General features: G+C 44.0%; 2 protein-coding genes across 2 annotated transcripts in view; both read right to left on the bottom strand.

Moving 5' to 3' along the window:
- The window catches only part of LOC115079198 (protein inscuteable homolog), a gene marked incomplete at its 5' end in the record, with an annotated part of 94,999 nt that extends 87,699 nt beyond the window's left edge, over positions 1–7,300 (bottom strand). The window contains 2 exon segments of the mRNA XM_029582453.1: positions 1,963–2,015; positions 6,952–7,300. Of these exon segments, the coding sequence (XP_029438313.1) occupies positions 1,963–2,015; positions 6,952–7,300 (402 nt within the window).
- Positions 7,301–10,154: 2,854 nt separating this feature from the next.
- Positions 10,155–13,382, bottom strand: part of LOC115079473 (protein inscuteable homolog) — a 131,025-nt gene continuing 127,797 nt past the window's right edge. The window contains exon 11 of the mRNA XM_029583090.1: positions 10,155–10,184. Within this exon, the coding sequence (XP_029438950.1) occupies positions 10,155–10,184 (30 nt within the window). The remainder of the gene's footprint in view (positions 10,185–13,382) is intronic.

Genomic DNA, 13,382 nt, shown 5'->3' with positions numbered 1-13,382 from the left:
AACCATTCTGGAGATAGTGAATAGGTAGGATCTATGATTTTGAATCATTTTTCTTCCTCTCCCAATAAGGTGCCTCGCCTAGAGATACAGTTTGGCATTGGATCAAGCTGAGTATCACTGACTTGTATTATTTCTCAAAATAAATGCAAAAAGCAGGCATTTAGTAATTAAAGAATACCTCCATAATATGTAAGTTCACTAGAGACCACAGACTTGTCTCTCCAATCAGATGGAAGGTGGTGAGAGTTCAGGAGTACTCTGCAGCAGGGTCTTCCAGATTCCTGACTAGAGTGACATTTCTAAGTCTTGTGATTATTAACTTGTAAATCTGATTCTTTGCAACAGGTGAAACCTTTTATGAAACCAAGGGTTATGCAAAGATTGTTTAGAAGAAACCTATCTAGTCTTCAAAGCTCCAGTACCTCCTTATTGTTGGAAAATTCTCCGAGGCCAAAGGACTAAACTGCAACAAACATCACAAAATAAGTGCATTTACTTACTTTAATACACAGTACTTTCATGCAATGGAATTATATGCAAATGAGCCCAGTAGGTAATGGACATATGTACGTTACCTGCAGATTTTATCACACATACTTGTTGCAAGTTTAATCACGTAGTACGTTACTACCAATTTAAAAAATACATGCATATTGCGGTACATTTTATAAAAAAGCGTGAGCGCGTACTTTCGTTCACGGACCAAGCACAAACAAAAGTACGCTGGATTTTATAAGGTATGAACGTAGCCCGCGTATCTTATAAAATCTGGGGTCAGCGCGTGCAAGGGGGTGCACATTTGTGCACCCTGCGCGCGCTGCCCAGTCCCTCCGAGGCCGCTCCAAAATCGGAGCGGCCTCGGAGGGAACTTTCCTTCCGCCTCCCCCCACCTTCCCCTCCCTTCCCCTACCTAACCCACCCCTATCTACAACCCCCTACCTTTATTCCCAAAGTTACGCCTGCTCAGGCCGGCTGCCAGCGCGCCAGGTTCCGGTCCGGGGGCTGGTCCGGAAGCTGCGGCCATGCCCCCGGAATGCCCCCGGGCCAGAACCACGCCCCCGGAATGCCCCGGATGACGCGCCGCTGCGACACGCCCCCGACATGCCCCCCCCAGGAAAGCCCCGGGACATGCGTGCGCCACCAAGCCTATGCAAAATAGGCTCGGCGTGCGCAGGGGGGGTTTGGGGTAGGTTTTCGGGGTTTCGCGCATAATGTATGCGCGTAACCCTTTGAAAATCTACCCCATTACTTGCAAAAAACTGAATTTATACAGAAAAGTCGGTATATTTTAAAACATGCGCGTGTAATTGAAATTACCATTTTTCTAATTCTTCTACCAGTTCACCCAGTCCTTCTCCAGATCAGTGAAGCCCTCCCCGTTCTTCAGCCTCAACTCCTCCCAGTTCAAATAAATCTCCTACCCAGCTAATAGTACACAATAAACAAGACTGATATCAATTACGCAAGATAATTAGTGGTTGTAAAATTACGTGTGCATATGTCTATTATAAAATTTCAACTTATGAGTATAACTGTTGGCTCCACCCTGGAACACCCCTAGACTGTGCAAAACTTAATACACACATACTTTTGATGTTTATAAAATAGCAATTATATGAGTATAAACTACTTTATGTGCGTATATGCTAATTTTACCCACGTAAGTGCTTTGAAAATTCACCCCATTGGCATTTAAGGTTGGCTCAATAGAATCTCAGTTTTCTGTAGGATCAGTATAGTTATTCTCATAGCTTGTGTTTATTAGAAATTGCAGACTGTAAAATGGAATAAACAAATCTTAGCAAATCCTTGCAAAGTTTAAGAATTGATTTTTAAAAGTCATTGCTTCTGATATTTTAAATTCCTCCAGAAGGAAATGAGAAACTTGCCAAAACTCCACCTGTTGCAAAAGTATATGATGACAAGCAAATCATAAACCAAGGCTGGCATCATTCAACTTACCTTTCAGTAATCCCTGTGAGTTCTGAACATTTCTCTGTTAAAAGTTTTTGGAACTGCAGAGAAACCAGAAAATGTGTTCTTATTAATGGACTTGTATAATTAATAGGGAAATATTTTTCAATTCTTTTCTTTTTTTTAACTTTTGGAACATTTTTTGTGGGCATTTTTTTTGTTAGGTTGTTTTTTTTGTGTGTTTTCCATTTTGGAAAATGAATAACCCCAAAATTTTCAGGTTTGTTGGAGGGATTGGGCATTCATTTGTGGTAACACAAACTGAAACAAAAATGCCTGTTTTGGTTCACATTACCATGTACTTTAAAAAAAAAAAAACACATCCCTAATAATTAGTAAGGGCTCTACTTTCAAAATTAAATAAACCAAATACTTAAACAATAGGCTGAATTGTCAATTTACATTCACTGTGTCCACACACATGTTTTTTGATAAATGCACAACTTCTAAATTGATATAGGCATGAACATATATGAATAAAATGGCACACAAAGCAAAAAACAGGCATGAAAACTGGAAATATAACATTTCAAAATGCAACACAGTAGGGTCAATAACATTAAAAAATTAATAAAATTGTATAAAGAGAAAGGAAAAAGAAAATATTTCAATTTGTTGAAGAAGTGATGTTTGGGGCATAACAGACCCTATGTACTAAGCACTTTTCCTACTGTCACAAAATGGGAGAAATCATTTTGTACATAGGCCATTAAACAGAGACATGGTACTCGTAACACTGAATTACAGATAATTAAAAAAAAGAAAAAAATGAAATTCTAAATTTTACATAAATTAATCTAAAAGGAAACTGGATACTAAGGCAGTTCCTAGAAAGCATTGCAAGCTTGCACTTTGGCCTCACAAAAGTAAAGAGAGCATGTGAGTGAAGTGCCCAGCTTGAATGACTCAGCCAGTGCTGGGGCTGCCAGAGTGAATGGGCAAAGGAACTAACACAAAATGTCAGAAGTCTTAGTGGAAATGCAGGCAGCCCCACAGCGGGGTCAATCTGGCAGGCTCTGACAGTGGAATTGGCAGTGCAGCGATAATTAGCAGGTCAGTATTCAAAGGGGTTTATCCGGCTAAGCTCGAGGCTTAACCAATACAACCTCCCCCCCCCCCCCAAACTGTAAATTTCCCTTCCCACTGAATGGATATTGTTTTAGCCATGAAAGTTTCGAAGGGACTTCTGTGGCTAAAACACAGTTTGTGTTTTTTTCATGTGCAAAAGTGGTCTTTTACACAATTGCCCAGCTGATATGCAGGTAAACTTTGCGAGTATGTTTATCCAGACTGGGCGGACACAGTCCTGGTGGCAGAGCTGAGGTTGGGGTTTGGACTTACGTGCGGGGACGGTAACTTTCAACGCGGCGCACACGTTCATCACCCCGTGCCCAGGGACGCAGCTATTTCATAACATATGCACATGTATGTGCGCGCACGCTATTAAATAAACTGGCCGCGCGCACGTGTGCTCAATTTTAAGCGGGCGCGCACCTGTGCGCGCAAATCCTGCGTGTACCGCATAAATGGGGGAATTTTAAAAAAAAAGAAGCACAGCGACGTCATTCCCACTAAAACCAGTTCGTTCCCCATTCGTCCAGTTTAGGGGGGTTTGGAAGACTTATCCCTTGTTTAACAGCCTTCCTCCCCTCCCCACCCCCCGCTAGCCCTGACCTTAAAAACCCCGCTGATCTGCCTAGATTGTTTTGTTTATCACTTGCATGTCATCCATAGCGGGGAAAAAAAGTTACACAGCGGGGAACCCCAGCACGCGCCAGGGTGCGTAAGTAGTTATGCACAAATTTTATGTTCAAATCCTGATGCACCCATGTCCCCTGCCCCTTTAAAAAAAAACAAAACAAAAAAAACCAACCTTTTTCATTTGTGTGCGTGGCAGGAGATACGTGCATATCCGGGCAGCTTTTAAAATCCACTCTGTGCGCGTTGGCTAGGGCTGCCTGCATGCAGGGACTGTATAGTCTTGCTTTTCTCAGGGAATGCAATAGGGAAATCAGAATAAATCCCAGCATGCAGTGGGGTAAAACCAGGGACTGGATCAACCTGTCCTGAAAATCTGGAGCCAGTTGGCAACCCTAGCGTCGGCCTGACATATTTGCGCATCCCTTGATTGATGCATGCATCAGGCTTTTAAAATTCACCTTATACTTTGTAAAAATTCAACCATATGTGTGTATATTTTCATGAAAAGTCGTGCATAACTAATAGGAGGTGAAACTTGCGCGAGGGCAGGTTTGCTGTGATAATCTTCAAAGCGGACTTGTGTGTAATTTATGTAGGATGTTTGAAAATTACCCTCAATGAGGGCAATTTTCAAAGCCATTTACCTGTGTAAATAGCGATTTAGGTGCACAGAGTGGCAATCTAACAATTGCCCTTCCCCTAACGTAGTTAAGAGTATGCAGAATGTTCCACGACGTGCAAAGTTTTAGCTGCGTTTAGGGGAGGAATTCCCGGGGCCGTGTTTGGGCAGGATCAGAAAACATGCGTAGATGGCATTTTCTGAAGAAAATCTACCTGCCCAAAAGTAAGTAGGAGCTAAAATCCACAGGCTTTGTACACGCAGCAAGTAAAGATATGCTCTTACTTCCTTTCCAAAACTGAGAAGTAGATTTCCAAAGACATGTGCATCCATGTGTGTGCAGATTCCTGCGGGCGAGGCGGGGATTTTCTAAAAAAAAAAAAAAAAAACCGTACGGCAACGCAATCAGGTCATTCCTAGTTCCCTCCCAGTCTGCTCCAATTAAGGAGCGGACTGGGAGGGAACTATCCCCTATCCCCCTACCTACTCTTGCTCCCCGACCCCTATCCCTCTTCGGAGGTCAAGTAAGTTCAGTGCGCCGGTCAGCTGCCGGCGCATGCCTCCTCAGGACAGAGCCTAATGGCCACTGTCCCAGCCCGCACCTTTCACAGACCCTGGCACTTCCGCACATTCCAGGAGATAACGCGCGTGGCCGGGCTGTATATCTCCCAGTATTTGCACAAGCCAGGCTTTAAAATTTTACCCTTGAGCGCACAGAGAACCCGCAGAGTTTGTCCAAAAGCAGAGGAATCTGGAAATTGCCCCCCCCCCCCATGTTAAAAACGTGTTGGATTTTTTATATTGTGCGACCATACCAAAATTTCCTATAATTTCTTTCCTTACCAAACTATGAGCCTCGTTTACTAAGCATTTTTCTCATAGACACAGAATGGGAGAAAAGCCTTAGTAAATCAGGTCCAATGTATGCAGAGCCAGTTGAACACTGCACCAACGAGACATCTGAATTCATCAGGAGCTAAGTGAAATCTCCTCTGCTAGAGAAACCAATTTCTATTATCACCTGGCACGTAATTTTGTTCATTTCTCACTCGTACTACATAATTGGGAGCTATATTATGTTTTGCAGCTAGAAAAAACATGTTATCGGTTTCATAATTTACTTACATGAGAAGTAATCATTATGAGGATAAGTGTCGGTGAGTGAAATGGACAGCAGTTTAAATGCCCGGACCCGAACATGATGTATCTGACCTTTCAGACTCAAGCCTGAACGATGTTGCTTTTCTTGTGTGTTAGTGGGAGAGCATATAGATAAATGCAGTGAGAAAATTCAGTACGAACCCTGGATCGTAGCTAACCATCCTGTTTTATTTGATAAAGAGAATATTTCTGGGACAAGGAATGGCACAAAGGGTTAAATTTTCAGTAGAGCACCTAACTGCAAAGGTGCCGCTGTACGTTAAAGGCCTTACCTCAACCTAGGTGATTTTTCCAGCAGGAGGCACCCACTTAAGTTGACACTGAAAATCCGATTGTGTGGAGAAATGTATGTGCATAGATTTAGGAAAAGCAAAAACGGAGAGTCGATGAGCTGGTCCAGTGGCTCAGTAGGTTCGGTTGCCTCCTCAGCTAATTGCAAATGAAGGCACATGATTCCAGGCCCTGTTCCAACTGAACTAGAAACCTAAAAGAGCAGAAGAGAAATACTGGGCTCCACTCCCCCCCCCAAAAAAAAAAACCAGGGGTGTAATGTTTAAGTGCTTTAACAGCATGCCCTCTACATACGTACTTTTTAAGAAACATACATCATACGTATACCTTTAATAGACATCCTAAATCATCGCTCAGAATGCCTTTTTATGCAGATAAATTTGGGAAGTTTCCACAATCACTGTCAAGCCTAGTGGAGGCAATGTGATTCCAGGCTTTGAGCTTATTCTCTCAAAGTAGGGTTTATTGATAAGGTTCAAGCAAAGAGGGAAGCCAACAGTCAAAACCAAAGCATTAAGGGATCTAATTTTGTCCGAGTGATAACTAATGAGGCCAGGCTAAGCCTGTTATTTCTAAGGAAACACAAGCTCCACTCACACTCTTCTGGAGCAGTCACTCTGTTACTGGTGTTTCCTTGCCTTGAGCTGCTTAAGATCCCTATGGGGATGCTCATGTAACAACACACAGCGCCACCAGGTGGCATTGTTCTACAGAGCATAATGGCGCCGGCAGGAGGGAGACCACAAGACAGAAAAGGTCCTCTGGAATCACGAGGTAGGATTCCAGAAATGCGATGGAGTCCCAGAGGTCTGGGGTCTTCTTCGGGTGAGGGTCATGGAAGGTCTTTGCACCGAACTGAGGATGTGTCGAATTTGAGATCAAGGTACTAGGGGGGGTAGTGACGTTAATTGGAGATCAGAGTATAAGGGTGTGGGGAGAGGCCAACATGGGGTTGGGGGTACATGTTAGGCTGTGGCTGAAAATTCGTGGTTTGACAAAATCTAGCCATCTATGTCAGGCGCTCGGCGGTTTCTGAAGATTGACCCCATAATGTCCATTTACCATGCCATTCTCTTGAAGGACAGCTTGAAAACTGCAGTTCCCATTTTAAAACTGAGGCTCTGGATGGAAGGCTGCATAAATTTAGCAATAGTAACTGAAAAAGATAGTTCATAAACTGCACAGTCTGTAAAACATGAACATACCTGGTGCATTTCTTCTGACTGGTTTCTGGTGAAAGCATTGTATTCGTTTATCATTGAGCACACGTGGCCGTTGGCCTTTAGGGTAATGCTGTGAACCCTTTGCCACCTGTTCTTTTCTAGCTTTTGAACAATCTTGGTCAGCTCCATGCTTATAATCCATGCTTTCCTTAACAGCGTCTGCAGGCTATCGCGTGTGCCAGGCTGGGAAGATGAAAGGATAAGTTCGCTCTGAGCATCATCCTCTATGCTTATTGGCTTCGACTGCAGAATGCACATGCATTCACATTCCGTCATCCATTTTAGGTCCTCCATCCAGCGCTGCACAGAGTCCACCTGAATGAGGTGCATGCTAAGGTACAGCAAGAAAAAAAACAAAACAGCATACTGTTTAAAACATTATGTTCAAAAATGTCTTTTGAAAAAATCTATTAAAACTTCCAAAGAATGGTGGTAGGAACTGAGACGTGGCTTCCGTGGTTTCTGAATTCTCTGAAGATAGTCACACAGGGAAGGCTATATTCAAAGCAATCTATAGCACATTAAATTGGATTAAAGCACCTAGATTGTTGATTTACAGTTCCCCTCCTGAGCCTGGTTGAATGCATGTATGGGCTACCATAGCATGTGTAATTTTAACCACACTGTGAAAAGGTGTTGAAGGACGTGTGTTTAACTCAGAAAGAGAAAATACCATATGTATGTGGCATTTTCAAAAGAGACTTCTAAGCAGAACATATGGTTGTCTTGGATTGCTAGAAAGATCCTGGTTTTGTTGGTCAGAGCATTCGGCAATAAACTACCTACAGGTCAAATTTAAATAAGGAAATCCGGCTCATTGCAAGATATTCCATCAAAACAGAAAATTTAGAAAAAAATGATATGAATTAGTAAGTTTGAATATAGGGAGGCCCTACAGTTTATTTCATTGTTTCTTGAACAGAAGGCATACTAGGCTCAGTCAACACCCACTACTCGGTTGGTCCGAGGGTGCAGACGTTGCAGGAGTGGCACTCCGCAGCCCACAAGGGAGGTTGATGGAAGAAAATCCCTAGTGCTACTAAAACTCAGCCGCGTCTTGGGGCAGAATGAAGGGTTACAGTAAGGTCTCAAATATCGGGAGATCATAAGGTGCGGGGGAGGCTCCGAATGGAAAACTCATTTAGATAATCAAGAAAAATAGCGTACTTCTGAAATGAAGAGTAATACCATAAGCTTTGTCATTCAGTTTAATATACCCTTAACGGGAATTCTCAGTTACGTTCACAAAGGAGGAATTAACAAAGCTGAGAAATGTGAAGACGGTACTATAAAAAGAAAATTTCAACTGGCTACTCACACTGATAGTAACAAAACTTGTCATATCCTTGCCTTAAAAAAAAGGTTTTCAACTAATATTCATCAGCATCTGTATTTTGCTTGAGCTTTAGTAATAGCTTCTATTCCTGGCTTTGATGTCGTTCAGATTGAACATCATGCACTTGCATTACACGACAATACATTTCAAACCGGAGCCCGTGTGCACGTTTGCACGAAATACGAGGTTATTTAACATGTGCGCATATGAGGCAGCTTATATAATTTTAAGTGGGTGTGCGCAAATCCCATTTCTGCCACTTAAATTGGGGGATCTTAAAAGGGACGCACACTGACGCCATTTCCAGTTTTGCCAGTTTATCCCCAGTCCGCCCAATTAAGACAGAGGTCCTCCAACCCCTACCCCCCCTCCCCCGATTTGATAGCCTTCTCTCTTCCCAGTTAACCCTGACCCCTAAAACCCCACAGATCTGCCTAGTTTCCTTTAAATTTTAATTTACGCATCATCCGTAGCCGAAGTAAAGTTACGCAGCAGGAGTCCTTGCCACATGCTGGGTTGTGTGTAAGTATTTACGCACACATCTCAGGTTCCTGCCCTGAAATGCCCATGCCCTGCCCCTTTTTGAGAACTTTCCAGATCTGTGCGCTGCGGCATTTACGCGCTTGTCTGGGTGGCTTTTTATAATCTGCTTGGGCGCGTGAGCCCGACTTATTCACAGGCCCTTGCTTTTAAAATTCACCTTTATATGAGAGAGAATGGATCGCTACTTGAATTGTTATAGAAAATATTCATATGGTACCCAGTAAGAGTTTCCTAAAACAAAAAAAACAGTGGTTCCAGAGTTAATGAACAACCCTTTATAATAACAGGGAAGGCAGTAATTAAAGTCCCTGGGGAGCTGCAGGCCTGTGGGTAGTTTGAACCCGCTAGCCAGTGAGCTGATTTTCAAAGGGAAAATCCCCTTAAAGCCATGCCAGTGCTCACATCTCGGGCACAAAATGAAATCCCTGCATGTACTTTCCTGTGCTCGCCCCAAATATGCCCCCCCCCCCCCCCCCAATACTGCCCACTTTCGGCACGGTGAAAAGTATGTGCCCGGTCATCCAGCACATGTAATATTAGCCACATTCACAGGGGCAATTCCTAATCCTGATTTTACACATTTAAACACGTGATTAACCGCATACAGACTTTTGACTATTGTCCCTCGTGGTAACACACGGCAGCTAAAGACCGACTGGCCCATCCACCCTGCTGAGGATATACCCCAGCTGACAGCTGTGGAAGCTTGACTGCTTGCAGGATATCGCTTCTTCTCTAAATCGGTTCTTGCTATCTTCCCGTAGCTAATCTTGATTTTAAAGTTTCTCAGTTGGGTAAGGTGTATGTTATAAAACCTATTGCTTTATATTCCAGGAATTTATTTTCTGTAAATACTCTTTTCACGGGTATCTATCATGCTGGCCCAATAGGTTAAGCTTTATTCTAACTACAGTAATCCTGAGTGAGCAAACTGGATTTCGGTAACTCTCAGCTTTCAAATGCTCATCAGTTACAAAGGGGGGCATTTTTCGAAGTACCCGTATTGGGGCAAAGTTCAGGGTACATTTTACCTGCGCACCTTGCACCAATTTTCAGAAAGAAGGAATGGGCGTACTTTCACTTCGATGTTTGCACCTGCTTTTGTTGCAGATTCTTTGTCCATGGAAAATGGCGCGTAGAGTTAAAAATGAGTGTGGTTTCCTCCCCTGACCTAAACATGCCCCTGCTAGCACCTCCTCTAAATGGAGCTAAATGTATGTGGGTTGTAGGATAAGATGCGTGGGGTTTTTATCCATTTTGAGAGGAAACCGTTTTCAAACCTTAATGGAATGGTATAAATCACTATTTACACAGGTAATTGGCTTTGGAAATTGTCCTAAAAAACCCAACAGAGCAACATAAGGGGTCCATTTAAAGCCGCCATTCCTATACAAGAAGAGGCTGGGGGGGGGGGGGGGGGTAAGAAAAAAGTGCATGGGAGGAAGGAGGGAAGAGTAAGTATATGAACGAGGACAGAGGAGAAAGTGTAACAGAGGCAGGAGAGAGAAAAGCAATGCAGATCACTGCAAGGGATTGCACATAATAAAGCTGAAGAAGAAAATGGAGACAGCAGAGTTTTACTGAAAAGAAAAAACAGAGATGTACACAGAGGGGTAGATATTCAAAGCATAGCCGGCAGGTAGCTGACTTAGACAAATTATTCAGCTGCACAGCTATGCAGCTGAAAATCCCCAGATAAATCGCTGCTTAGCCAGGTAAGATTTATCCGTCTAAGGTTTCGACCTACTATTGAGCAGGTCTAACCTAGATGGATAACTTATCCAGCTAAGTCTCAATGGGGTACATATTCAAAAGTCATTTAGAAGTATAACGGGAAACTTATCCATCTAAGTCCTACTTATCCGGCTAAGTGCCTTTTGAATATCAGGCTCAGAATAGGTGAGAAAAAAAATCATTAAAAAACCCCACAAACAATTGTAATAAAAATGGCCTTTGTGATTAAAATAACTCAAACTAAATGCAAAATATACAAATGCTACTTATGCACATAATTTTCTACACCTTGCCACAGAATCTACCTTCACCAGAGGCCGATTTCCGCTCTAGTGATACCACAGTCCACTATTTTAATAAGAACAAAATTCACTGCCATACAAAGGCCCATTGTGTGCTTTTGCAGATATTTGATTGTTGAGTCAGCTGATGAATCAAGCAGGAGGGAAATCTCGAAGTACGGGAGAAAGTTGTAGAAAAATTCAGCCAGCTATATGGAAGGAAAATTGGATTTTCTTTGTACACCAGCATATTTATTTCTATAATTGTTTAGGTACATCAGTGGTTTGAAGCACCGAGTCAAAGAAATTATTGACAAGATAGTAAAGATACAGCTCATCTAACCTTTTCCATCAACAGCAGTATTTCAACAAAGGTGAGAGAGCTGTGTGCTTTGAAATCAGATCCAGTGGGAGATGGTAAACACAATCAAAATTATTTAATTTAGCAAAGGACAATACTTCCTACCCTTTAACATCTTTGTTTAATATGCCAATAGAAAAAAAGCCAGGAGTAAAGAACCTGGAAATCAGCAAAAGTACCTTTGAAAGGTAAGAGCTTTTCATCTGATCTGTCAAGATGTAGACAGCATTTTTCTATCAATGACTAATTGAAGATAGAAGAACCTAATTCATTTGGCAATGTATGGACAATGAAGTATGTTTCTGTTTCAGGTATGCTTGTATTACATTACCATTCAGGACATCTATTTAAATAATAATATTGTAACATAGCAGTGACGGCAGAAAAGGAGCAGATGGCCTAGCCAGTCTGCCCCGCAAGCTTCTTAGGATAGTATCTCCATGCAGGACACCCCCATGTACCCTCTCAAGGGTAGTAACTGCCACGCCGTTACCCCAGACCTTATGATAAGGGTAGTAATATTTACAATCAAAACCAAGCAACTGTCATACCCATGAATTACTGCTACCAACATTTTTACTGGATGAGGAGCCGTCCTGATAATTCAGACAATGCTGCTTGACGTGCTTCGCTTTGGGACTTGGCTGTAGAAGCCGTCCTGTGCTTTTTCCCCTTATGTCTGCGTGTCAGTACCCCAGATTGTAAAAGTGAGATTGGTTGTTGTCTGTATCCAGTTCTCCTTCCCTCCCCCTCAAACAGGGAGCGATGTTGCAATTGCATCAAAAGCATCAAGGCTATTGATTGAGGGTAGTAATCCCCATGCCTTCTGTTAAGGGTAGTGACTGCCACTCCATGCAGGTTACCCCCATGCCTTCTGTTAAGGGTAGTAACTGCCGCTCCGTGCAGGTTACCCCCATGCCTTCTGTTAAGGGTAGTGACTGCCGCTCCGTGCAGGTTACCCCCATGCCTTCTGTTAAGGGTAGTGACTGCCGCTCCCTGCAGGTTACCCCCATGCCTTCTGTTAAGGGTAGTGACTGCCGCTCCATGCAGGTCACCCCCATGCCTTCTGTTAAGGGTAGTAACTGCCGCTCCATGCAGGTTACCCCCATGCCTTCTGTTAAGGGTAGTGACTGCCGCTCCGTGCAGGTTAACCCCACGCCTTCTGTTAAGGGTAGTGACTGCCGCTCCATGCAGGTTACCCCCATGCCTTCTGTTAAGGGTAGTGACTGCCGCTCCGTGCAGGTTACCCCCATGCCTTCTGTTAAGGGTAGTGACTGCCGCTCCATGCAGGTTACCCCCATGCCTTCTGTTAAGGGTAGTGACTGCCGCTCCATGCAGGTTACCCCCATGCCTTCTGTTAAGGGTAGTAACTGCCGCTCTGTGCAGGTTACCCCCATGCCTTCTGTTAAGGGTAGTAACTGCCGCTCCATGCAGGTCACCCCATGCCTTCTGTTAAGGGTAGTGACTGCCGCTCCGTGCAGGTCACCCCCATGCCTTCTGTTAAGGGTAGTAACTGCCGCTCCGTGCAGGTCACCCCCATGCCTTCTGTTAAGGGTAGTAACTGCCGCTCCGTGCAGGTTCCCCCCACGCCTTCTGTTAAGGGTAGTAACTGCCGCTGTGCAGGTCACCCCCATGCCTTCTGTTAAGGGTAGTAACTGCCGCTCCATGCAGGTCACCCCCATGCCTTCTGTTAAGGGAGTAACTGCCGCTCCGTGCAGGTCACCCCCATGCCTTCTGTTAAGGGATAACTGCCGCTCCGTGCAGGTACCCCCATGCCTTCTGTTAAGGGCAGTAACTGCCGCTCCGTGCAGGTCACCCCCATGCCTTCTGTTAAGGGTAGTGACTGCCGCTCCGTGCAGGTACCCCCATGCCTTCTGTTAAGGGTAGTAACTGCCGCTCCTTGCAGGTTACCCCCATGCCTTCTGTTAAGGGTAGTAACTGCCGCTCCTTGCAGGTTACCCCCATGCCTTCTGTTAAGGGTAGTGACTGCTCCGCTCCGTGCAGGTTACCCCCATGCCTTCTGTTAAGGGTAGTGACTGCCGCTCCTGCAGGTTACCCCCATGCCTTCTGTTAAGGGTAGTGACTGCCGCTCCATGCAGGTTACCCCATGCCTTCTGTTAAGGGTAGTAACTGCCACTCCATGCAGGGTTACCCCCAT

This window comes from Rhinatrema bivittatum, chromosome 17 (genome assembly GCF_901001135.1).
Source record: "Rhinatrema bivittatum chromosome 17, aRhiBiv1.1, whole genome shotgun sequence".
Classification (NCBI taxonomy): domain Eukaryota; kingdom Metazoa; phylum Chordata; class Amphibia; order Gymnophiona; family Rhinatrematidae; genus Rhinatrema; species Rhinatrema bivittatum.
This window is presented reverse-complemented; position numbering and strand designations above follow the sequence as displayed.